The 27588-nt window shown below is 35.4% G+C and overlaps 4 protein-coding genes across 4 annotated transcripts; 2 read left to right on the plus strand and 2 right to left on the minus strand.

The window, feature by feature from the left end:
• Positions 1–509: 509 nt before the first annotated feature.
• LOC129892097 (cell division protein FtsZ homolog 1, chloroplastic) lies at positions 510–5804 on the plus strand. The gene is made up of 6 exons (XM_055967642.1): positions 510–889; positions 2893–2992; positions 3379–3608; positions 4244–4411; positions 4970–5203; positions 5305–5804. Exons 1-6 carry the CDS (start codon positions 629–631, stop codon positions 5569–5571), a joined length of 1260 nt encoding a protein of 419 aa, XP_055823617.1. The 5' UTR covers positions 510–628; the 3' UTR covers positions 5572–5804.
• Positions 5805–6426: 622 nt separating this feature from the next.
• Positions 6427–11251, minus strand: LOC129891145 (transcription initiation factor TFIID subunit 6-like). The gene is made up of 12 exons (XM_055966416.1): positions 10907–11251; positions 10645–10731; positions 10088–10189; positions 9881–9989; positions 9478–9581; positions 9259–9396; positions 9081–9176; positions 8330–8454; positions 7949–8081; positions 7635–7760; positions 7372–7483; positions 6427–6874 (listed from the first exon to the last, which is right to left on the minus strand). Exons 1-12 carry the CDS (start codon positions 11030–11032, stop codon positions 6492–6494), a joined length of 1641 nt encoding a protein of 546 aa, XP_055822391.1. The 5' UTR covers positions 11033–11251; the 3' UTR covers positions 6427–6491.
• A 418-nt stretch (positions 11252–11669) lies between these two features.
• LOC129891146 (syntaxin-51-like) lies at positions 11670–16455 on the minus strand. The gene is made up of 6 exons (XM_055966417.1): positions 16252–16455; positions 14967–15187; positions 13949–14154; positions 13392–13492; positions 13221–13265; positions 11670–12152 (listed from the first exon to the last, which is right to left on the minus strand). The coding sequence occupies exons 2-6, from the start codon at positions 15182–15184 to the stop codon at positions 12021–12023; spliced, it is 702 nt and encodes a 233-aa protein (XP_055822392.1). The 5' UTR covers positions 15185–15187; positions 16252–16455; the 3' UTR covers positions 11670–12020.
• Positions 16456–19093: 2638 nt separating this feature from the next.
• LOC129891768 (serine/threonine-protein phosphatase PP-X isozyme 2) lies at positions 19094–26879 on the plus strand. Its single transcript, XM_055967251.1, has 8 exons — positions 19094–19476; positions 22674–22826; positions 23733–23795; positions 23869–23954; positions 24165–24240; positions 24320–24588; positions 24724–24802; positions 26351–26879. Exons 1-8 carry the CDS (start codon positions 19336–19338, stop codon positions 26399–26401), a joined length of 918 nt encoding a protein of 305 aa, XP_055823226.1. The 5' UTR covers positions 19094–19335; the 3' UTR covers positions 26402–26879.
• The last annotated feature ends 709 nt before the right edge of the window (positions 26880–27588 follow it).

A 27588-nucleotide genomic window follows, 5' to 3' on the forward strand; every position in this document is an offset into this window, starting at 1 on the left:
TGCCTTTCTTTTTTTGTTTGTTTTCTATACTTTCTTTTTTCTTTATCTATTTATTATTTTAAGTTTACTCCAATTGTTTGAAAAAATAAATAATGTTAACACAAGTACTCAAGAAGAAACTTCATGATCCAATAAAATGAGAAAATGTAATCTAAGTGAACTTGTATATAAAGCAAATTCATCCATCCATCTATCTGAATACTCCCTCCATTTCAACTCATAAATTCTTTTCAATTTGATCAATGATGAGAGGAAGGTATTTTGAAAATCATTTTTTTTAATTGAATTGAGATGTTTGAATAAAACTCGTCAAATAAAATATTAAGATATTAAAATGATGGAAATTTGAATATTTATTAAGCTACATAACCTAATTAAATAGATTGAGAATATAAAAAAGACGAATTATTATTTGTCTAACACACATACTTAGTAAGATAGTGGGAGTGTAACACCACCTTTATTAAAAGTGGTAAATAAAAGAATATGATTTCCTCATTAAGTCCATATACAAGAGAAAAGTGAGAGGAGTAAAAACAAAATATTTATTTGTTCTAATCTAAAACCCTAAACAATCACTAGAGAAATTTGTTTGCTAGATTTTTTTTTTTCCTCAGAGAAAGCAACAATGGCGATTTTAGGGCTATCAAATCCAGCAGAATTAACTTCTTCTCCGTTTTCTTCCTTAGCTTTTTCCCATAGGCTGCATTCTTCCTTCATTCCTAAACAATGCTTCTTCACCGGAGCTCGCCGGAAAAGTTCATGCCGGCCTCAACGTTTCAGCATTTCGAGTTCATTTACTCCGATGGATTCTGCTAAGATTAAGGTCGTCGGCGTCGGTGGCGGTGGTAATAATGCCGTTAACCGTATGATTGGTAGTGGCTTACAGGTATCTATCCTCTTTTACTTTCTTCTTTATTTCTTTTTTGTTCCTTTTTCCCAATTTCGTTGCTTTATGGTTAAAAAAAATTGATTCTTGCCGTAGTACCTTATCTACTATTCCAAGTTTTGTTGTTTTCTCAGTGTTTTTGTGTGCTTTATCCAATAAAAAGAAAAAAAAGGATAGTCATGGATTATTATTTTTTTGGTATTTGTTCATCTTGTATATACATATTTAAGCAAATGTTTTCAAATTAGCTAGCCATTGAAACTCCAAAAGCATTGAGGATAGAAATGAATGTTAAAAGAAAAAGGAATATGTTTCACCAAAAAAATTGGATTTCAGTTGTTGTATATGGACTCAGTAAACAATGTGGCAGCGAGAATTTTTGTTTGGTTCATATTTTAAATATTATACAAGTCATGAATCTTGATAATTCTGATTTTGAAGTTCTAGTTGGTTTTTTTATGGATATGAAAAAGACTTTCAATATTTCAACCTTCAGAATATGACTGGTCGCCTGTTTCTGGCTTCTTTAATTGGTTTTGGGAACCACTCTGCCTTCAGTGAGGCGTTAACTTGTTTTTGTACACAATTTCCTGCTATTTTGTCAATTGTTGCATCAAAGTTTGTATCTCATTACATAATGAAGAAATAATAATAGAGAGATATTTTATAGGCTTTGTTATACATGCTTGGCGGGAACAAGACCAGGGACTATGCTCTATTTTTTTGTTCCTGCCCAAGGGCGGAGCTACCGTGTAACATGGGGGTTTGGGCGAACCTGGTAGTTTTGGCCTAGACCCTGTATTTGTACTAAACGCTCAGGAAACAAACATATAGTTGTTAACGTGTGAAATAACATACAAAAACAAGTGGATAGATCAGTGGTGCGTGCACGAACTGCGAAGCTCTTGTGTCCCCTAGATAGGTGGGTTAGAAACTTGGTAGTTGCACCTCATTTGTAGTTAATTTTTTGCTATATATGCTTTCTTTAATAAAAACTAAAGAAACGAATATATAGTTGTCAATGTGTGAAACAACACACAATAACAAGCGGCTAGTTTAGGGGTGCGTGTGCGGGCTGCAAAGCTCTTGTGTCCCCTAGATATGTAGGTTCGAAACTCGGTAGTTGCACGGCATTTGTAGTTGATATTTTGCTATATATGCTCTCTTTCTAAAAGAGAATATTCATTACACTCTTCTAGTTTCTATAGGTCTTTTTTTTTCTTTGTATATGCATTTTTTTTCTTTTCGAAAAAGAAAAACACACAAAATTGATAATTGAAAAAAAAAGAAAGCAAATTGTTGTACTGCGGTGCCAACGGCCATTTATCATTTTCGAAACTTGACAACTCCCGCGTGCAATTATAATGATAGTACTTGTATTTATGTAGCGTTCAAGTAGTTTTTCATATTTAGTTTGTCGTTTTTTAAAAATATATTTTAATATCAGTACTTGCTTGTTAGTTTGACGCTTGTTATACATTAGCTTGAGGGATTGTCTTGTCTTAAAATTCAGAACCCACAAACCTAAAATCCTGGCTCTGCCTCTGTAATCCTTCCTTTACTTTAGAACATAGGATCTCAAAATCAATCCTCTTCCTTCATTCGACTTGATATTTCCTTTTATCCTAGCAACAAAGTAGTTACACTTGGATTCTCTGTAACCATCAAAGGATTGACTTTTGGGCATTTTGTTTGACTGCCTAATTCTCTTGATGTTGCATTCTAATTCTTTATCTTCCAGAAAAGGGTATGTTGGAATACAATGCCATTACAAGGTTGCATGTGTAATTTTAGTGCTGTTTAACAAATTTGTGCCATGAAGAGAAGCTGGAAATCCCTTACAAATAAAGAAAAGGAAAGCTAGAAATTTCTTATGGTCTATAGAATTTTTCGATCAGCTAGCTTTTTGTTATTATTTTTTCTGAAAATTAGTTGAGATGCCATGTCATGATCCCATCCCTTCATTTCATATGACGAATCTAAATGCTGCTTGTCCAAAATAGGGTGTTGACTTCTATGCTATAAACACGGATGCTCAAGCACTGGTACAGTCTGCTGCCGAGAACCCACTTCAAATTGGAGAACTTCTGACTCGTGGGCTTGGTTAGCACTCTTTTGTCTCTTTATAAAGAAATTACTCTTTCACACTCTTCAAGCTGCTTTTCATTAATCAAATCTCAACCTTGTTAAAATAACTTCGGCAGAAGCTAACATTAAGGCAGTTATACTCTATCCTGACTTTAGAAAATGACATAGTATCACTGTACCTATTACCTATTTGTAATCATGTTGTGTCAGATGTTGCTCTAGATGTAGATGCCTTTTGTTTTACTGTTGATTTTGAGGCTTATGTTTAACGATCTAACAAGTGCGACATCTTTATGCTTCTTGATTAGCTAGTTAACTCTTTTTCATCAGAAAAAGATGTGCTAGTTAACTCTTTCTTTATTGGTAATGATTTGTTAAGTAAGTCGCTTTTAGAGATGCAGGTACTGGTGGCAATCCTCTTTTAGGGGAACAGGCAGCGGAGGAGTCAAAAGAAGCTATTGCAAATTCTCTAAAAGGTTCAGATATGGTTTTCATAACAGCAGGAATGGGTGGAGGTACAGGATCTGGTGCTGCTCCTGTCGTGGCTCAAATAGCAAAAGAAGCAGGTTATTTGACTGTTGGTGTTGTTACATATCCATTCAGCTTTGAAGGACGTAAAAGATCCGTGCAGGCAGGTGCCATTTTCCGTTCCTTGGAGAATAGTCATATACTTCTTTTCCTGGACTTTTAGGTTTTTTTTCACTCCACGTCAATTAGAATAGGTTGAAGCATGTTAGGATGTTCCAGCTTTAAAAAGGAAGGAGGATATCCAAGACGATAAAAAAGGTTGCAAGAAAATAAAAAACAAGTAATTGGACTTTTTTTTTTTTTGTGTGTGTGTGTGGGTGGGGGTCTGTTTTAACTACCTGCATCAGTATCCAAAAAAGGAACCTCTTCGACTAAGAGGTGGAAACCTTTTAGGAAGATGCATTTTTATTTCTATTGATTATTGGAGACATGCTTGATGTGGAAGGGAATGAGGTGAAGATGTTATTGAGTTGTATGGTGGCGACTTTATAGATGAACAGTTGAGATGCACAAGAAACTTACAGTGTTCCTTAATGTATCTAAAGGATATCAAGTGCTTTCTAAGGCAAAAGTGTTCACATGCTCAAGCCTGAACAAGATTCTGACTTTTCTAACTGCCTTCTTGTTTGTGCCAATGTCCTGCGTTCCTTGTCATAAAGTTTTTTGTTCATAGGAATGTTTTATTCTCCTGTCGTCCATAGTCTTTCATGTTTCTAATTTGAACTTATTGACCGATAGGCTCTGGAAGCAATTGAAAAACTTCAGAAGAATGTTGACACTCTTATAGTAATTCCCAATGATCGTCTACTAGATATTGCCGATGAGCAGACACCACTTCAAGATGCTTTTCTTCTTGCAGATGATGTATTACGTCAAGGTGTCCAAGGAATATCTGATATAATCACTGTGAGTTCCTTTGTGAAAAAACAGCATCTCTTTTCTTTTAATGATATGCTGAAAGTCTTCTTTGTATAATATAAATGTATAATGTCATTGTATTGGTTATGTTATTTTACTAAGAGCCTGTTTGGATTGGCTTATGACTTATAAGCCAAAAGTCATAAGTTAGAAATTCTAGCTTATGGCTTTTGGCTTATTTTTGTTATTTTAGCTTATAAACAAGTGCTTATAATCAGTTTTTATTTTATCCACACACTATAAAACTGCTTAAAAGCTATTTTGACTTAAAAACACCTAAAATAAGCCAATCCAAACAAAGCTCTAAATTCCCAAAACACACTTGCAGACACTCAACCAACACAAAAAGGGTCTATTTCTTTTATGATGGACTTTTTTCTGTACTTCATATTTTTAGAAGTTGCATCTGTTTAATATCATATCAAAAAAGTTCTCCCATTAAAAAAGGATTGCAAATGTCCGTATTTGCAATGTACCATGTTAATATCTTTATCGTAGTATGCATTATAAATCTAGATATAATATGAACTGGTCCTTTTTCGGTAGATTCCTGGGCTTGTGAATGTGGATTTCGCTGATGTAAAGGCGGTGATGAAAGACTCTGGAACGGCTATGCTTGGAGTTGGGGTTTCATCAAGCAAGAACCGAGCTGAAGAAGCAGCCGAACAAGCAACTCTGGCCCCTCTAATTGGGTCGTCAATTCAATCTGCAACTGGGGTAGTATATAACATTACTGGAGGAAAAGACATAACTTTGCAAGAAGTGAATAGGGTGTCCCAGGTGATGATGGACTTCTTTTGCTTTCTTTTATTATCTATACCTCAGAAGTATTAAGGAAACCTTCAGCTCTATATATTAAATGTTGGTAATATTTCTCACAGGTTGTTACCAGTCTGGCTGATCCTTCTGCTAACATCATATTTGGTGCTGTTGTTGATGAGCGCTACAATGGCGAAATACACGTGACAATAATTGCAACTGGTTTCACCCAGTCGTTTCAGAAGACGCTTCTATCTGACCCACGAGGAGCAAAGCTACTCGAGAAGGGCTCAGCAATGAAAGAAAGCATGGCATCACCTGTTACCCTAAGATCATCAAACTCACCTTCGACAACCTCAAGGACACCTACTCGAAGGCTGTTCTTTTAGCTCCATTTTATTTTTTTACAGCTTCATTACTCTCCTTTTTAGTTTCTTCCTTTGTATTTAGTATTTACATGTTTTGCTGAAGAGAACCGATTGATGTTTGCATGTGGCTGTAGAGATAGCGATTATTCTGTCAGAATTCAGATGCTTGCTTACTCTGCTGTGCTCTCTTGTGACATGCACGTTTTTACGCATGTAAAATGCTTATACTTGTTGATTATTTTCTCTCCGATGAACGGTGGTACTCGTAAAATTAGCCAATTAGGTTGGAAAACTTTGCTCTCCACTGCTTTAATCGTTACATTACGGATTACATTCAAGAAATATATCGTATGAAGTTGCACAAAATGGATCAGTTAAATGCTAATTTCATAGCAACAGAATGGCTATGGAATTACACAGCCCAGAGAGGATGATAACAGATGAGTTGGCAATCGAGGCAGATAAGAGTTAAAGCTTTTGGATTCTAGACTGCATGTTTATCAAGTTTTTGACAAATATTTACATGTTCAGGGAAATTCTTAACAATACTGGGTTGTGGACCAAAGCTACAAACTTATCAAAGATAAGCAGATAACCACACCTGTTTGAAGACATGATGTGAAAAAACATTATTCTTGCACATTCATATTTCCACATCCCGGCCGAAGCCAAGATATGAAAATTTTATCTTTAAAAGGTTGGGGTAAGGTCAACGAACACATCACCCTCCTCAGACTCCACTTGAGAGATTGCACCGGATATGTTGTTGTTGGCCAAAGCTATTGAATCTCGGACATCATTTCTAAAGGATGGGGTCAAAGTAGAAAGAAAATGTAGTGTATATTAAAACGCTAGAAACATTATTACCCACAGATGTGAACAATATAGTTGCCTTTCATTTATGCGAATCACACCATCTCATTACAGCAACTAGAAGAGGATCACAAAAAGATTGACAATTCAGGGGAAGGTGCAAAGAACAACATACTTTCACCAAAATATTCAAATAGAGGTGGCAACAAATTTGCAGCATCCATATCCTTCTTCCAGGCCTGACCAGGAGCAGCTGGTGCGTTTTGGCTTTGCCCATCGGTAATCTCCCTTCTGCTGGTTCTCGTCACATTGGTCACATTCTTATTTTGCAAATCTTGTGGCTTTGACGATAAATCCTCATCTGTAACACCCAATATTGTGGCCTGTCCACCAGTAGCTCCTTGTATGTCTACTGGCAAAGAATCTGATAGCATTGGTGTGGGACCATCTGTCACTAATTTTTTGGTTGGCGGCTCTGAGATCATGTTGTCCATGCTCGTTTTGCGTTTGTCTAGACAATTATGAAACGGCATTGAGAGAAGTGTGTTGATAATCAAGGATGACAAAAGTAACATTTAACACGAATTAGCATCTGCCATAAGACATTCATGGAATAGGACTTCATGGAAACACACAGAATCAATAATGCAAAAGATTATAGGAATATACAGATATACACAAAATATTTCTTCACCGTAGATGCTTTAAGATATTTGAGGCTTACTGATATGTGAGAGCACTAAATCCGTCAAAGGTGTTTCAGACAGAAAAATGCTTGCGTTCTAAATTTAGCACAATTTCCACATGTTATCATAAAAAGAGAAGCCAATCTGATCCAGAAATAAGATATAAATAAGTATCGAGATCTATCCTACAGAACATATCATTCTCAGAACCAATTTTGCATTGACAGTTAGAGCAGAAAAACATACTTAGCGGACAACTAAACACAAATATTTCAAAAACCTGAGTTAAGCAAGGATAGAATAAGTAAACTTCAAGACGTACTCGACAATGTAGTCAAGACTTTCAATTTACTCTTCAGGAATGTCCAATTTGATGGAGATAGAGATGCAGGAAGCATCTTGAAATGCTCATACATGCATAGACCCGCAGAGCACTGTAAACGAAAACACAATTGGAAGAGTTTTCATCAGTGATATAGAAGATTAATCCTAAAAGACAATTCATGTTAGGCGGCGTAAAACATCACAAAGAAATAAGTTGACGAAATGATAAAGAAAAATGCTAGGATCATGCAAGCAAGCTACCATTAAGGCCCCATACACACGCCAAGCTTCATATCTCTTCACTTCATTTTTTTGTTTCTCAAACTGCATTTCTGGCTCCAACAATCGCAAATAAGCTTCAAGATTTGGCAGCACAAGCAGGCGAACCTACACAAAATTTATAAGCATCACAGATTGCTACAACAAAAAGTTGCACCTCAGTCTCAAACAATTTTGGGTCAGCTATATGAATCTAAATTGACCATGTTCTCCATTTAAACATTACAGATTGCTTATATCTTAAATTTTAGAAATAATGAAAAGATAAAAGAAATACAGGGATATCAAGGAGATACCACACCAGGTCCAAGAGCTGCTAGCCCTTGAATTGCCCCATAATGCTGTGGCAGTGCCTTAGCTGGATCAAGATAAGCATGCAGCAAAGTCTTTGTGACACGTGGCTGGAGACTGTGATAGACATGACCATATCTGCGCAGCTATAACTTGTGAACGACCGAGATTTAACCAAGATCATGGAAGTGAATGACCAACAATAGCCAAGCACTATCGTTCAAGCAGATTAAGAAATGCTTTACACGTGTCAACAATTATACAGATATATAACCACCCTCTTCCCCTGAGACTCCATAAAAATAGTAGGCGGCATAGGAGATGCATGCTTTCTTAGCCTTTAATGAATCAAAACCAAGAGAATGACTAAATAAAGAGCTCCCTACCGCCTGCATATTAAAGCAATTAACTTTGCTGTGAAGTCCCTTAGTTCCCAATGGTTGTCAGAGAATTTATTCCCCAGCCTTTTCGCAACAAGGCATGTCATTACAGACGGCATCGACTGGTGCAACTGGAAAGATTAACAAGAGAATCATCAGATGCAACTATAGCAACATCATGCAGCCCAAAGCCCAACGTTGCAGGATTAAGCCCAAACCAACTTCCCAGTTATGCATAAGACACTAATTTAATGAACAAAGCTAAGTTACTTGGACTCTTCACTTTCGATGCCGTACCCGTGTCAGATTCTCCAAAAATACACAACTTTTGGAGAATCCGACACACACCCGTTGACATTTATGAAGAGTCTGAGCAACATAGGAACAAAGTAATTTAAGAACTTATTCAGAGTAAAGAAATATTAATGTTGTTCATGAAAGCTAACTCCATCTCTTTTCTTAACGGACATCTACTTAGTTGTCCACCATGATTCTCCAGATACATATTAAGGTTTGAGAAATCCAATTATAAAAATGATATCTAGCTTTATAGAGTTAGTTTTTCTTAATGTTTTATCCAGTATCCTTTTAGAAAAACAAAATTAATAAATAACATCAAATAATTTTAAAACACGGTCATCAAGGATAACCAGCTTTATAACGATAGAGGTTATAAACATTTATCCTGCATCCCTTGAAAAATAGAAGGATAAATATAACGAAGTAAATGGCACTGAGATATCAGCAATGGACTCACATATGGTTCAATATGTAAATGAGAATTCTGAAGAAGGCTCCAGACCAGCCTCATCAAAGCAAAAAGGAGATCAAAATTATTCAAATTCCGTGCAACCTGACATAAAACAGAATATCATTACATCATTTATCTCACCTACAAATGTAACATTACTAAACTTGAATTCACCTAAACCTACCTCATCAGCAACAAAATATGTGAAGTAAGGAACTAAAGGATGGAGCCCAGGGTCTGTTGCTAAGCTTGCTAAAGCTTCTTTGAAGAGAGGGGAGTTGGATCTATTCACGGTAAGCTCTGTAATCTTGTCATAATAAAGCTGCAAAACAACCAAAGATGCATAAGGATAGAATCATATAGGATGGGCAAAGAGGACCCAACCATATTGGTCAACGTGTACCTGAAGCTCACGGGATAAGACATGCTTAACAGGTACTTTAAGATCAACAGGAACTCCATCCTCCTTATACTCTGACTTTTTATTATCAGGAGGTAGGACAAGTGCTGCCATGGAATTAATCTGTCAGTCGCAAGTTCAAAATATTTTTTTGACAAGTTTCAGGTATAAATTATCATCCATTACGAATTTTAAATGGTTCTGTTTCATCACTTTCCTCTTCCATTATTTGCAGCCACAGGGCAGAGAAAACAAATTTCAAACCAGGACAACTAAGAGAATGAGAATCTGTATCATGTTGATAAAACAACGCATAACAAACAACAAATAATTGGGGAAACCATCATCTATGTATGTTAACATGTTACACAAGTAATTGCTGCTAAAGTTATTGTAAAAGATGAACCTTCAAGCGGAGGGTTTTCAGGAATAGCAGGCTGTATCCCTTCTATAGCTAACCAGTGAGCAAAAAGAGCAGTATCTAGTGGAGCTTTCGGCAGAGGCGTTTCAATCACCTAAAACACAGAAAGAGAAACTTGAGAAACTTACTATACGTGAAACTAATCCATAGAATAAAGTTAGTAGGCATCCCAAGATATTCAAAATTTCTTACATCTTTGAATTCTACATCCTTCTCTTCAATATAGAACAAATCCTTATGCCCGGCAGCTCTCCTGAACCGTAAGGGATCTCCCGAAGCAAAACCATATATTGGCTGTGCAAGGCACACAGATATAACACAGAATAACAGCGAGTTTTCGTGAAATGATTAGGGTCAACAGCAATGATAAGCATTCAAATAACCAAGCAATGAGCAAGGGCGGATGTACATTAGGGGCAGTGGCTGCAGCCTCACCACTGCCTTCAACTTGTGCTACATATATATAGCTTAATTTTTTTTAAAATCTATACTTGTAGAAAGTCTACACTGAAAATAGTGGGTCTAGTGATAAATCCACGCCCTACTTGCTTACAATCCTGGATACGCCTCTGATTAGCAGAGGCAGAGCGAAGATTTTTAGTTTATGGGCGAGTTCAGGATCATTTATACATATTAAATGAATTTTTTAAACACAAATACAATGTTTGAGCCAAAGTTAGTGAGTTTTGCCAGTGGCTCCGCCCCTGCTGCCATTGAGCAAAAAGAATACTAACGAACAGAAGAGTTACCTCCACATTTCTCAAGGTGAGTGCAGAATCAACATCATCAGTAGATAAAGTAGTTCTCTTCGAATGACGCATACATTTTATAGCTTCCTACATTATCAACCAAAAAAATCATATAAATTCACGTGAGGCACACTAATCGAATTAGAATTTCACAACATTTTTCTTATCTCGAACAGCAAAATTTTATACATTAATGCGAGCTTCAAGCATGAAATAGAACAGCGGTAGCAAACAGAGATTGACAAATTGGATATGAAGGCACCTGCATAATTTCCCGAATACGGTACTCGACATCGGCGGCGAGAGCTGGTAAAACATCCGGTGATATATTGCTTATTCCGATGCTCTGTGATATCACTTCGATTGCCTCCTCCGGCACTGTGCTCATTTTTTTCCTCTTGCTGCTTCGTTTTAGGCAGTTAGAGAGACGATTTCCGGTGTAGGGTCGATGGGATTATGCCGGAGCAAAGAAAGATTGAAGATTACACCAAATGGAACAAATAAGGAAAAAATTTACAGTAAAATTTAGTCCCATTGGCCATAAATAAGATTTGAAATATTTCAATAATTTTTTAAATTTAAGTATTTATATATAAATTGACTCATTATATTAACTTTAAACTTGAAATATAAAGTTTTGAATAATAAAGCTTGAGAGGGAGGGTGTTCGAGGTGATCTAGACTCTCAATCTCTTCACTGTGATGGAAGATTTCGATGCTTATGTCTCTTCTCTATCAAAAGGATTTTCATCATTTTCCATCTATATCAAGGCACCAAATATATTCTACCCTCAACCTCCATCCGTCATGAATACTCTCAATTCGCTTTTCCTAGTCATTAGTATTTGCAAAACTTCAACTTTATTTTCATGTCCAACAAAATCACGTCCAATAACGTACATAATATGTTCATCTCTTACAAAATGATGAGTTATTAGAGTCACACGAGTAATGCATCTTACTTTTGTTATTTGCCAAGAAAAAATGAAGAAAAGTAAGAGTACATAGTCGAACTAATGCAACACTTGTGTTTGTTCAACAATGCAACGTCTAGCTTCCAATATCACAAGCAAACATACAAAGGTGTAAGTTTCGAAAGTATAACACTTTTTTCGCCCGAGTCTTCTCTGGTTCATGACAATTGCAACTCACACTAATTTCACTCAAATACAGATCGACTTTGGAAAATGCTTTCGATGTCTTTTTTACATATGAAAACATATTGAGTGGAGAAAAAAGACGAGATAGCTGTCTCAACACACTGATGTGAGCACAATCACGAAAACATCGATTACACGTGAGGAAACAGAAGGAGATGTTCAAGATCTCATACGCACACTTTTCGTACACACTCCAAAGCACTTGTTCTTTTGCATTTACAGATACTTAATCAACATATATATTGCCACAACAAGAATGACAATCCCAAGCACTGATAGAAGCAGGCACATACAAGAGCAACCACCCTTTGTGCGTTTGTTCAAAATTCCAAGCTTTCTCTGCACCCGCTGTAAAAATATTGGGGAAAAAAACAAGAGGAACGCAGAACAAATTAAGTCACGAAAAATAATTCTCACCAAGAATACGAAAATTGAAGAAAATGCGACGGATAAGAACCGTTTTATTAGCAGAGCAAGTGTTTGTATTAAAGTGTCTGTTTTGTTTAGATTCTTTTTTATTTTTCCTTCTTTGGATAATGGTATCCTCCCAGCCAACTTGCTGCACATTGACTTATCCACTAGGTACCTGTTATCTCCTCCTAGCAACATGTACCAGGTCGCTCTACTTAACAAAGCTTAGGTAGATGAAAAGATTTCACCGAGTGTCGCCTCTCTAGGCTTCAAACATGTGTGCCAAGGTTGTCACTCCAATTATTTCAACAGCTAGGCCACCCCTTTGCAGGCAGAACACTTCTGTTTGGTAAAACCAGTTAGTTTGCCTTTTTATTAATGTCTCTCCTCCCAAAAATAAAATTACAATTGTTCCTCTTCCTCAACCTCTTTTGGTGATTCAACACATCAGGATTATGGAATTCATAAAATAATCAATTCCTGACAGTTCATCCAGCCCCCTCCCCCACCAAAAGACAAACAAAAGGCATCCAAATGACACAAGCGAGAATGTGACCACATGAATGTCAATTTCCTGTATCATCGTCAGGACGAAAGTGCTTTCCCTTCACTATCAAAAGAAAAATGTGACTCCATGAATGTCAATTACCTGTGTCATGAGAACGACAGAAATACTTTCCCTTCACTTATATCCTTAATGTTCTAGCAACTCACCATTTTTAAGCGCACACTAACCAATCTCTAGGGATCCCAATAACAAAGAAGCCCTGGGGGTGTAATGCTTTAACTTCTAAGTATTTTAACCTATTACATCCTGAACTTAAAAACATGATTGCTTTATACTTTCTTCTCAAATTAAGCATGACATGATTAGTCATTCCAAATTGCAGAGCCTTCCGCACAGTTTCTGCGGTGCTGGAAGATGTCTACAGACTCTTAAGTGAATATATGAAGTCCAATGCTCACGAGAACTGGAGTCAAAATCAGGTCCTAACAAGTTCTCACCTGAAGTCTTGAGTCTGTAACATCAACATGTTCGTCCAGGCTATCCTGCATTGGGTAAGACAATGAAATCAGTAATACAGTATCCACTTTAGTAGCAGAAAGGTTTTATTTCCGCAAGAAAAATTGAGAGAAAATATAGTTCAATATAAACCAGAAAAATAGAGCTCATACAATAAGTCTTGTTTGCAAACCAAGTTCTTCGTTAACTGCCAGTGCTATATGTTTAGTGCTCATCACTGTCTCCTCCAAACTCTCAAGGCCCTCATCTTGCTCTGATTTGAGAGTCAATGCAAACAAATAAGTAAAATAACTGAAAATAAAAACCAAAAAACTAGAAAAAATTTCAAATTAAACACTCCTTGCCTCTAAATCAATGTAACACCGCGTGCGTGGAGTTTAAGATGTTATTATGACTTGTATATAATATTAGTAAAGGACAAAGAAATTAGTAAGTCAAGAATCATATCAAATTTTAAATTTGACTAGCTACATAAATTTGAATTGTTCTTAAGTGAGGAAACATGGTCAATGAGGATTCATATGGCTGACCCCAACTTGTTTCGACTGAGGCATAGTTGTTAACTTGTTTTTGTTTACATAAATTTGAATTCTTGAAAGCTATGAAAATAATTTTCCATATAATTGTCATCAAAGTTTAAATTTGAGAAGCCAAATAAGAGAAAAGAGTGTCATACAAACTGAGAATGGAGGAGCATAATAAAACTCGCCTTTCATAATTTGCCGTTGAAGACCGACAACGCCATAATTGTCAAGACCTGTTGCTCTGCTCGTAGCATCTGCAGGTTTTATTTCTGGTCCAAGCAAACTGTCCCTATTCGCGAAGTTTGACATGTTCAATGTGGAAGCCATTTGAGATACTTTCGATTTCAAATTTGTAAGCATATCCTTGCGACGGTTCATCTCTTTCTCTGTCCTACATACAGGACAGAATGCTCAAAAGAACACATACAGAAGGCAACATAGCAGTAGTAACAGAATACATCAGTTTATTCAATCTATATATGGATGATGCATCACGCAAACAAACTTTATAGGGACTTTTGAAAGAGACAACTGTTCACGCTGTTAAGTCAGATTGCAGAAGAGAGTCTCAACATTCTGAATTACCCTATGGACAATTCACATATAACTTATTGTATAAACCAACCTAAAGCTTTATTTCAGCTGTTCATTACCACGGAACTCTCTATATTTCAACTAAATGTGTTCTAGAAATTTATAAGATTTTCAAGGAAAAAATAAAATTATACTTTTTACTGTTTATTAGTTGGCACTTAAGGTGTGCCCCAACCATGAGGCCGGAAATTAGTAGTATTAAGTCCATGCTTGATTTACTTAGCTTTTAGTAATAAAATATAAGACCCTAGGAAACTTTGATTGAAAAATATGCAGTCCATTGGGTGTAAAAGTCTTGGAAAATGAAAATCAAATTGAAATGTCATTTCTAAACAAAATTAAATCAGAAACACATTCAACTAAAGTTCAATATCATGAAAGAAGTTGTTTTAGGAACATATACAAAATTTATCCGAAAAGTATGTCAACAGGCTGCAAGATAGAAGAATGAATCCGTCCATTTCCTTCAATTGGGCGGGTTATTTTCATGAGCACTCTACTCTTATACATTAGATTTACACCCATGATATAAAATACTCAATTTAATCATTGGAGTTATACATTACCATTGCAGCCACTCAATGAGAGAATCAGATTAAGAACACTCACAAAGGCTGCTTTTCAGGAAGCTTTGACAGGATAGACTGTAAGTTATCAAGTCTAGTTCCTAATATTGTGATCTTCCTCCTTATAGCGGATGAATGACGCTGCGCTTCTGGGCCCGAAGCAGGCAATGAACTCCTTTCAGATATCATGTTAGTGATGTCATCTGCGAGTTTCAGTCCTTCGTTATACTCCCGGATCCATGAGTCTCCAGAAGAAGCCATTACCTGAAGAGACGTTAGACAGAAATACATTAATTTCTGCACATTGACTGGAACTCAAGAACATATTTTTTTTAAAAAAAATGCAACAACTAATAACCCTTTAAGCTTCTTTTCCATCATTCAGAGTGCTTGGAGCGATCGTGGATGATCCACCAAAACAAGAATATGGATCAAAAGAAAACCACAGAAAAACAAAGGGCAAAGGGACTATATTCAATGAAATCCAGAACCGAAGTTCACTTTCCCATGTGATGTGCAACACCATCCAGATCCAACAACTTAGTCCAAATATAAAGGAAAACTAGAGGAACATCACAATTTCAGTTTGATGTGAGATCAAAATAATCCTTGGGTTTCCAACTAAGTAGAACTGTACCTCCTCCACCCCACTGTCCACAATTAAAAGCATCACAAAGAATAAAAACAAGGAAAGATATAAAATGGGGATGTGATCTTGAAGTTCGCAATGCATTTTTTCCTTCCTAAACAACTAGATACTAGTATAGCCTTTATGATACTAGTATACTGTGATACATTCTAAAAAACATACCTAAATTAAAGTGATATCATTTTTGTATGTGAATCAATTATTGCAACAACAAATACTAAAATGGCACTTATTCTGAAGAAATGTCAGAAGGCAATCAAATTCCAATATGAAATATGAAATATGAAATATGAAACTCAACAACAAAACCAACCATATATAGACAAAATTCTAAGAAAACGTAGATACAATAAATAAAACAGCTAGAAACTCAATTTTACATAAAATATCAAACTCAGCTACAATAATTAGCTTAAGTAGCATCCAAACAAAGTGAAGGCAGCTACAATTACACGAAAAAGAAAAAAATCCCAAAGCTCACAACCCTAATTCTTCATTTGCAAAAGGATAAAAGAGCAAAAATCAATACGCTACATAACTATAGCCAAAAAACACCACAATCGCTGCCGAATTCACGGATGATTGAATTCCATCTGAGTTGATCACTTGAAAAAACTCAAAAACAGCAAAACCATTGAGATGATCTTCCATACGTCAAGTGAGGAAGAGTTATAATTACCTCTTTCTGATCTGATTTCACGGTGGCGAATGGCGATGGTGGAATTGTGAGAGAATTGTTGTGAGAGAAACGGCGAGTCGGAATAATTTTAAAGGAGACGTGCCACTAACTTTACCGGCAAGGTTTGTCCAGCTCCATTGTCCTCTTGCTTATTGTCTACACGCGCATTTGCTCATTATTGAAACCACTTTTTTTATCTTTTCCTGTGGAATGGAGTATAACTTTTAGATTAATTAAAGGAGAATAAGAAAAATAAAATTACTTAATTAAGAAGGTATTTGACAAATATTAAAAGTATTTATAAATTAAATGTACAAGTATATTTTTTAAAAAATATTTTGAGGTTTGTAGGACGTACACAAACCTTATTTCTATCTTTGTGGGTAGAGGTATTGAAAAATAAGAAATTGTATGGTTATTAAATAATAATACTAATAAGAGAAGAGAAGACGAGGCTACCCCATGCCTCTACCACAAAATATGTCACAATACCTACTTACTTCTTACTCTAATCTCGATCTCCAAACCTTCTGATCTAATCATATATCCTCAATAAACTTAAGCTATGACATGTTGTGTATAGTCATCCTCTTTCCCGTCTTTCTTTGGTCTATTTCTACCGTTGTTAACTCCCGCTATAAACACTCTCACACCTCCTTTTCACATGTCTGGATCATCTCAAACTCGCTTCCTCTCATCTTGTTCGTCACGAAGGTCACTTCCACCTTATCCTGTATGACATTGTTTCTAATCGTTTCTCTTAATATACCCACACATCCATATGAGCATCCCCATCTTCACTATATTCATCTTATGAATGGGAGTGTTCTTGACCAATATTCTGCCTACAACAACAATGTTGATCTAACCATTATTTGGTAAAACTTACCTTTAGTTTTTTTTTCTCATCGTCCGATTATATTAGGGGGTCGCATAGGATGATTAAGTCAAGAGTTGTACTGATACTTTGCTCACCTAATCACATCTTTACATTGTCTTTTATGTCTTGAAGACATGTTCTTATCACGTTGTACCTCAAAGGTGAGCATCCATTTCATCTATCCCATACTAATAGGATATGTAATATCATCATCAATCTTCCTATCTTCTGTACTTGATTGTTTTTTTGTATATCAAATAAGGATTATGTTTCATATATTTTTTCTACATTGAAAAGTAGGTAAAACGCTGAAAAGTTTTAATATTGTGGCTAAAGCTTGATGAATGGTCCAAAAAGTGAGTATTATCAATTTCCCCCCTCATTAGAATATGTAGTTGTTGGTATATTCACAATAATCTATTCGAGAAAATATGATAAACATAGCCCCTTGTGATTGGGGCTCTTTAAAATATAATCTTCGGCAGTTTTAATTTTTTAAATTTATTCAAAATAAATACATTTGATCTAAGTCAATTACGTAACAATCTATAGTGATTAATTTTCATGAAACATGTGAAACAATTTAACTAGAAATACATAACATTATCGTCAAGTTTCCAAAAAAATGCAATATCACAAAAAGCTATAAAATACACCAAAACTAGAAGATAGAAGAAATTGCACAACAAAAAAAGGCATCAAATTTCAGAAATAGATCAAAAAACTGTGCAAATCCTATTTTTTTTTCCCATAGCTTCCGTAAAATATAAATATTAGGTGAGTTTAACTCACTTTTCTCAAGGAACTGTTTAATAACATAGCCCAATTTAAAGTTTAGGATTTTTCCCCCTTTACTATTTATAAAACTAGCCAGATTTGGTGCATGAACTACATACACTCAAATTATTATATCCTATCCCTATTATTATTTGATTGAAATGTACAACAACAGAACTACAAAAGCAAGAGACAAACGATGTTTCTTTATCTCATTTCACTAGTTTTCGAAAAATAAACCATTTTATTATCTTTCTATTTTAGCCATTCATTTTTTTCTTGGCCCTCAAGATAATGGAATCTCTGTTTTCCAAACCATTCATTTTATCTTAAACTGTGAGAAAGATGGGTGTTTAATGTGGTCTTGTTTAATTAGATAGAAAGTTTCTAAAAAAATTTATTAGAAAATTTTATTTTTTAAAATAAATTATAAATATACACACGATTATAAATTATCGAGTAATCAAGAATTTAAAAAATAAATCATATATATTATATATATTGTATATGTCACGAGTGATCAGAAATAGTTTCTCTATTCTACTCAAATAAAGATATTATATGCGTATATTTTATTCTAGGAATTTTTTTGCATATAGTCACTCAAAAATACCTTAATTATGCTTCATAACTATAGTTTGGTAATTACAATTCGTAGTTGTAGTTATAACAACGTTTGAATAATTCGCTATACAATTCATAGTTTTTGTATAACGTTTGTATATTTCACTATACAATTTATGCACAACGTTTGTATAATTTGCTGTACAATTTGTAGTGTTTGTATATTTCGGTATACAATTCGATTCGCGCATATCATTTGTATAAATCGTGCAAAATATACAAAACTCAATTGTATAGTCGCGCGAATTATATATTACAGTTAGATGTTTGCCGTGAGCTATAATTAATTCAAACTATAACTATATTAGCTAATTAACTATTATATGTTTACTTATCCAAATAATTTTCCCTTTATTAAATTTACTATTATTATATTTATCATGAGTTAGAAAGTAATTTACATATTTGTTTGGATTCAATATCTTTGATTAAAGTCTATATTACGTTAAGAAATTTATTAAATATTTAAAAATTATTAACTTTAAAAAATAGAATTCGAACTATAATCTTTAAATTTTGACTCGCGTTCATTTTGTATCATATAAATTGAGGCAAATGAGTAATAAAAAAAGCAAAAATCAAGTGTAAGAAAGAGAAAAAAAATAAGTAAAAGTAGAGAAAGCGGCAAGTCGGCACACCGTCAATCGTGAAAACCCGGCACTCGACGGCGCAGCCGAGAAGAAACCATTCTCTTCAGCTGCTACTAATCATATGCTCTTCAATCGGAGAAGATAGTAGTTACAGATTTTGGTTACGGAGCTCGCCGGCGACTTGAGAAAGAGAAAGCAACACTAAGTTGGAAGATGTCAGACCTAGACAGGCAAATTGAGCAGCTCAAGAGATGCGAGCCGCTAAAGGAATCTGAAGTTAAGGCTCTTTGTCTTAAGGCTATGGAAATCCTTGTTGAAGAAAGCAATGTGCAGAGAGTCGACGCACCTGTCACTGTAAGTCGAATTAAAAATCCTACGTTGGAGTTGATATAGGAGAGACGAAGATAGATTTTGACTTGGTTCAGTATACTGAGCTAAAGTGTGAGTTTACTTGTCAAATGAGGGAATTGATGTATTTATTCTCTCAATTTTTTGGCTGGATTTAGTCTGGGTTAACTCTTAGTCCAATTAAAACCCTACGTGGTAGTGATATAGGAGGGAGGAGCCGGGATTTTGACTTGCTTCAATATATTGTAACGTAAATTCTGAGCTGAAGTGTGAGTTTACTTGTCAAATGAGGGAATTGATGTATTTATTCTCTCAATTGTTTTGCGGGATTCAGTCTAGGTTAAGTGTTGGTGAGGTAGGGTTTTTGTCTGGCGGTGTTCCAGCTTTTTATAACTCAATTGCTAGTTAGAGTCATTATTTGTTTATACTGGATTTTAGCAATGCTGCAAACAATGAAGAAAAGTAGTTCGGACATTTGGTTGCTCTTTTTTCCCGATAAAGTAAGTGGTATTAGTAACAACATCAAGAAGATGCTAGAATTACATGATAAGATATGGCATTTGGATGCTCTTTCTTGATTTGATAGGTTTGAGGAATTGGAGTTTTTTGTATGAATTCTCCTTTGTTGTTCTGCTGGTTATGTTTGACCAGAAGTTGTATCCATGTAGGTTTAAGTGTTACTGTCTCAAATTTAGTTTGCAAGTGCCTAGAAAATCTGGATTAACTAATTGTTGATAAAATAACTGGCAAACACGAAAAAAATGGTGCTAGTTGCTCAAGATGAATGGTGTTTTGCGAGCCTAAATGGCAGTATGAAGTTAAACATAATTAGAATTCTGACATAAGAATTATAAGATCCAAATGAACAAGGGGCATATACAAGTCTTCTTTACTCAAAAGATGCATTTTTTCTTTTGTTTATATTCATTTTTTCCCTTTTCTTGTCTAAGATGCCTCTAAATTCATGCTTATGTGATGATTCTTACTGCTATCCTAAATCAGGCGATCTTTAACTTATGGCATGGTAGGCTTGAGTTGAGGGATATAAAATGCGTCAGAGGTCCCTTTTGGGATGGACATGTTGTTTGGAGTTTTTGAAACTCAAAAATTAAGAGAATTAATGCAGATAAATATTAGAACATATCTAGATTAATTTATATGTCTAGGTTAATTGTATATAATATATTTGATTATTGTGTCATAACTAGAGGAATCACGTTTATTAGGAAGGTACCTTAAAGTTTCAGTGGCAGAACTCTATATAAGGAGCTCTATTATATGTTGTTCAACACTCGGTTCAATAAGAATTTTACCTACCATTTTCTATTATCTCTATAGTAGAGATAATAACTTCTGCCTACCTCTCACTACACAGTTGGCTGAAGAATTCTCTGTGTAGTGTTAATATTCCTGTCTATTTGTCGTTACTGTTTTGGCAGCACCGTACCTTCTTTCAGGTTACTGTTTGTTAATTTTTCTGTCTATTTGTCGTTACTGTTTTGACAGCGCCATACATTCTTTCAGGTTACTGTTTCATTGATGTCACATTGTTTTTGTATCTATCGTTGGTGTTTCCCTAGTCTACCTAATTATGAAATCAGGAGTTTGTGTCATTAAGATGAAGACAACTAAGAACACCTCATCCTTAAAAGGCCTTTTTTGGTGCACTCAGATGTGAAACAGAAAGTTTAATTCATTGGTGCATCTGTAGCACGCGTCTCATGCATCATCAATTGTCTAGGATTGGTGACACTAGTCAGTTAAGCCTGCCTGTTCAGGGCTGATATTATTATTCCACGTCAGCTGAACTTGTCGAGCCAGTAGTTCATCTCCCCAAGTCAATGCTACAACATGTCACTGCCCAAGCAGTGCCATGTTATTATTGCCTACTTAGCACCGTGGGATTGCAATGATATGATCCAATTGGTTGTATTTTGTTTTGTCAGCGATTTGATTAAGCTAGCTGAACGACATTTCATGTTTAACCATGACTCTTGTATTCATGATGGCATCACGAGCCAGTTAATAAATTTCAGGAAAATGCGTATTCAATTTTACTTTTACCTTCACAATTTTGGTGACAATATTCAAATGAATGCTGTGGCAACAATAACTTTCTTGATGTATTTGACTTGGCTTTCCAGTCTTGATTTGCAAACACGAGTTGCTTCATCATTTTGTGATTTGAAGGTGAAAGTTAAGAGAATTAGTTAGAATGTGTCCTGGGTCATTTTATATGTTTGGGTTAGTTGTGTAAATTATCATCTTTTGATAAATAAAGTAATTTTTATTAATAGGACCAAGATGGTGTTAGCTTTACATAAATATATTACATGTTAATAGAATATTCTTAGTCTTTTCTTTAGCAATCTTGAAAATTACGAAGGTTTCGTTGTTTCATGTAGTCTAAACACTCCTTTCTTTGGGATGAAGTATAACTTAAACGTATCAATACAGTCATTTTATTAATTATTGTGCTTAGATGATCTTGAAAATTAAGAAAATATCACTCTTCCATGTGACCTTAACAACACTTTTTTTTTTCTTGGGAATCAAGTGTAGCCTAAGCTTGTCATGAGCTCTCACATTTTCTTTTTGGGAGTTGGAGGATTTTCATGAGAGGTTCTTGATGTGATACTATTCCACTTTTTGTTATCTAGCTGTTGAACCCAGAGAAAATTTAATGAGAATATATCTTATTCTGCCCAGTGAATGATTTATCTGGCAACAGTTTGTGATGTAGAAGTATTAGTCATTTCTCTTGTCATGAAACCAACTAGCGTGGGATTCCACAACTAGCTCTGATTTGAGGCTTAGTTGTTATTGTTATTGCTACTTAATGGGGTCCATCCTGGGTTCTAGCTGAATATATTATACCACAAAGAAAGAAGCAAAATATGAGAGTAGAGAATTTACTCCGGATGACGAACAATCACCAGTAGATTGCATTGGAATTTGGATTGTGGAGTTTCTTGGGAGATATATTGAAATGTGTAATATGGACTTGTGAAATTGTAAAAGCTACATGAGGGAACGGATTACTCCTAAACTCTTATCCATCTAATTTGCTATTTGGCTTTATCATTTGCAGATGACATTCTTTAGTGCTATGTTTGATTTGTATTTTTTTATGTGAGTTCTACTTATCTACGTTCTGGTATTGCTTGAAATCTGGTTCAGCTATTATATCCTTGTGTGTGTAGATATGTGGTGATATCCATGGGCAATTTTATGACATGAAAGAGCTATTCAAAGTGGGAGGGGATTGTCCCAAGACAAATTACTTGTTTCTCGGAGATTTTGTTGATAGAGGATTTTACTCCGTCGAGACATTTCTTCTTCTACTAGCTCTTAAGGTACTTTATGTTTCTAGTTGCCATTTCCTGTGATATCAGGTACAGATACATATTCTTGCAAGTTTTATCTTATTGTTTAGACTTAAAAAATTGTTCTTGAACCCACATGCTACAGCATTTACTGTTGAGAGTTGGTTATATGGATATTTCTACTCCCTGCTGTTTTTTGTTTCCTTTGTAAAACAGATATTTTAAAACAAATAACATCTCAGGAAACTACCTCTGCATAGACTGTGTAATCTGAGGATAAGCATTTCAGCCAGTGTTTGCTTCATGTTTTTTTTTTCTTTTCTAATTTGTAATGGAATAGAAGTGGAATTTAGTTTTGATTGGAAACAAAATAGATGAATTGGATTCATTTAAACTTTCATGTTGTACCGTGTACGGGGTAACTACATGTGCTTGCTTTTGTTGTACATCTTTGCCACATTGAGTCCCCTTGAATTCTTCATTACAAGGCAAACAAGCTATATAATGATATCGCCGTTGAATTTCCTTATCGGTAAGCAAAAAATATCTCAGTTGCTTTTTGAAGAAAAAATTTGATCGAACAGTTTGCTTCTTTATTGTAATAAGCAGAGTAGTAGACTTCAGTACCATCTGTGTCGTATGTTATTCATTTACCTATGCTTGTTGGTTCTGTGCATGCTTCCTCTATTTTTTCATCTTTGCCTTTTGTTGCTGATTTCTACTTGACTGTGCTTCGTCCTAAATTGATGTCACTTCGGAAAATAACTGGCTCGTCCATTTTTGTTAGAAATATCTTTGCTTCAATGTACTAATATTCTTTGTGCCTTCCCTTGTTGAGTTGCATGTAGTATACTCAGCATGTTCCCTTTTCCCTTTTAATTAATGGGTGATGCATCATTATCCAAAAAAAGAAAATAATTGGTAATGCATAATCAGGTGAGATACCCAGATCGGATCACTCTTATCAGAGGTAACCATGAGAGCCGCCAGATCACACAGGTTGGTCATTCTTTTTTTCTACCAACAGCTTATAACTTATTTTATGATCTAATTTTCTCTTCAAAATTTCCAGGTATATGGATTCTATGATGAGTGCCTACGGAAGTACGGTTCAGTAAATGTTTGGAGATATTGCACAGATATATTTGACTATTTAAGGTTTGCTGCTTTATTCTAGTGACGTCTGAAATTGGGGAACCAACCTGATATGTATGATGCATTTATATAAGATTCACTGCTTTCTAGTTTGACACAGAGCCTTTCTTCTCTACCATGGTTGCCTTGTCCACTTGCATGGCATACTTGAAAAATTTTGCTTTCAGGATCGGTAGTACTAAACTTCTATTACTTGTCTTGATCATAATGCAGCTTATCTGCTCTTATCGAGAATAAGATATTCTCTGTTCATGGTGGTCTCTCTCCAACAATATCTACATTAGACCAGGTTTGGAACTAGTCTCTGACTCTGTTGCTTGAACTTTTACATGTGGTGGAATGCATTGACATGATCATGTCTATCTCAGATTCGAACTATTGATCGGAAGCAAGAAGTTCCTCACGAGGGTGCCATGTGTGACCTACTATGGTCAGATCCAGAGGACATTGTTGATGGATGGGGATTGAGTCCTCGTGGTGCAGGTTTCCTTTTTGGTGGCAGTGTCGTTACTTCATTTAACCATACAAATAACATAGACTACATATGCCGTGCACATCAGTTAGTAATGGAAGGATATAAATGGATGTTCAATAATCAGATAGTTACAGTCTGGTCTGCTCCGAACTACTGTTACAGGTTAGTTAAGTCACAGGGTTAGTTTGCAATTTGTTCTTTCTTTTCTGTCATCTTCCTCTTTTCTTTTGTCAGAGGTATCTTTGTTTCAAGAATTTTTGGAATGAAATAAAATTGTATTCATCCCAATCATTGCAGATGTGGAAATGTTGCAGCAATTCTTGAGCTAGACGAGAATCTTAATAAGCAGTTCCGTGTGTTTGAAGCCGCTCCTCAGGTATGTACATATATTCCTGTTGGTGAATGAGGAATATGTTAATTTATAAATATGCTATTTTCACTCGCAATTGGTTAACAGAAATTCCACATCCCATCGTCCTATATATTTCTTTCATAGTGACATTTATTAACATAACAAAATGCAGTGCACGGAGAAGTGGCAAGGTACAGGGCATAGAAATACTGGAATTGTCCAAATAGAATCTGCCTATTAGGAAATTGGAACTATTGGAAGAGCACAGAAAACCTCATGACACACTGTCCCAACCAGGCTGTCCAACAAATGTGCCCTCCCCCCCTCCCTCCCTTCATGGAAGGACTTTTTTAACCCTCTAAGAATACCTTCTGAATAGCACGTCACTGAAAATGTTTACATTGAACCCACTCTTGTTATTAATGAAAGTTCAAATTTATTAGTGGGGAGGTGATTAGACTGGACATGACACACGTGCATCTTATCGAGGACATGACCCTAGATAGAAGGATATGGAGGTCAGGTATTAGGGTAGAAGGTTACTAGGTAGTTCAGTATTGTCTAGTTTCCGTTATCACTAGTTTTTTTATTACTCTCCTACAATCTCAGTCTTCGATTTTATTATTACTTGTTGTTTCCTTTGCTTTGGTTATGGTATTATTTGCTGTTGCTATTCCTTCCCCCATTATTTTTGACATGGCTTCTTCACTTCTGTTTTTCATACTGATTTTTGATATGCTTTATTTGCGCCAAGGTTCCATCGAAATCCTCTCTACCTTCATAAGGTAGAGGTAAGGCTGCGTACAAACCACCCTCCCCAAACCTCACTTGTGGGATTACACTAGCTATATTGTTGTTGTCGTTGGTATCCCTGGAAAAGAGGTCAGCCTTAAGTTCTAGTTTAGACCATCAAAAACCTGGCTTTTGTTAAAGTTGAGTCAGTTTGTTATCTATGAGAAACTTTATATCACAAAAAATGAAAAACTTCATTTCCTGTTTGATACCCATGTCACTGAACGCACTTAAGTGTAGTCAGTTAATATGGGATACCGGGATTGCATTACTCAAAACCTTAAATAAGAAATAGCTACTTCCAGAGTTATGATGCACCCACCTTAAGCACCTTTGACCGAATATCAATCCGAGCCTTTTCGAAAATCTCTGCAAGAACAATCATTTCAACTTCTTCAAAATTCTACCAAGTACATCATCAAAAAAAGATTCAACCAAGTACATGTGTGCTGGCTTTGCAGAAAATTATCTCTGGCAAGATCTGTAGTTGTGCTTGTGCATCTAACCTATAACCAAAGGAAAAGGGCCTATTTATATGAAGTTATAGATAGAGAATGAAGTTATGGTCTCTCTCTTTCTTATCAAAATAAATATGAAGTTATGATCTGGTGATAGGCATGGAGAAAAATATATGTTGTTCTTTACCTTTTAACTTATCAACATATTCATTGTTCTTTACCAGTATGGTCTGAGACAGGCATACAGTTACTTGTATACTAGGATGCCCGTGTGAGACTCTTCCGCGCAATTTTACATTTGTATAATTTTGGTGAAATGCAGGAATCAAGAGGAGCACCTGCTAAAAAGCCTCCACCAGATTACTTCCTGTAGTAGGACATAAAGGATTCAATTTTTGCCATCAATAGACTCATATTGTCGACAATATGGTTGTGTAGAGCAGATGCAGGAGATGCTCTGACATGATTCATTTTGGTAGAAAGGCTTCTTGGTTTACAGAAAGAATCGTACCATTGTTGGGGTTTCTAAGATTCCTGAGGATCTGAATGCATGTTGCCTGCCCTTTTGAAATCCCATTTTATTTTTCCTTGTAATGGCGGTGTGTGTAATAGAATGGGACATTGAAGTGAAAGTTGCAATTATGAGGCAGCTTCACTCTCCTGTAAAGGAGTTGTGTACGACTCAAGCCGAGGATCCTATTTTGAGCATCTTGTTACATCTGCATTTTGGTAAATCAGTAAATGTTTCTTGGTCCCATGTTTTGCATTAAATGCAATTCAGGCTGTGTTGCATAAAAAACGTGCACATTTTGTATGGTTAATGTTGTTCAATTTGGTGTGAACTGTTAGTAGGGGTAAGTGCTTTTACCATGTTCCAGTTCAAGAAGCTTTTGGTTCAAAGATGAATCTTTTTTAGGCTTTATCTTTGTGCACCATTAGAGTATAGTTAGACAACAAATCAAGAATGCTATTCTTAGAAAATGAAACAGAGATAACAGACTGAAAAGAAGTCGTACACGTAGCCATTAATACACAAGAATTTTGTCGATTACTGTCCTAAAATTGGGAGAAAGTATGAAACACATGATTAACCTTAACTTACGGTTATGAAGTCGAAAACAAACATTTCTTAAAGAACTGCTGAGGAGCTTAATTGGACCTTTATGGCTAAAGCGAGTTGAACTTCTCTGCAACTTGACCTATAATAATACATAGTACAATTTTATTTTTTATACTCTGAATATCGAGTGAGAAATGAGAAAAAGAAGATAATTTCACAGTTCAAATTTCACCAGTTTTTAAAGTAAAAATCCAGTAGCAGTATCATGGAAGTTCACAACTTCCTGTATATGTGAAATTCACACGTAAAAGTTTCCAAAAAGAGCCAATGAAGAATAGGTTCAAATGTTTGGTTATATTTCTAACCACCAATTCTAAATCTGGCTATAATCTTTTACAAGTTATTACGTGACTTATCCACTAAAGAATATATTACACTTATTAGCAATATGCCAAGACAAATCTTGCAAAATTCTACGAAAAAAATAAAAATATCACTCA

Source organism: Solanum dulcamara, chromosome 6, assembly GCF_947179165.1.
Source record: "Solanum dulcamara chromosome 6, daSolDulc1.2, whole genome shotgun sequence".
In the NCBI taxonomy this organism is placed as follows: domain Eukaryota; kingdom Viridiplantae; phylum Streptophyta; class Magnoliopsida; order Solanales; family Solanaceae; genus Solanum; species Solanum dulcamara.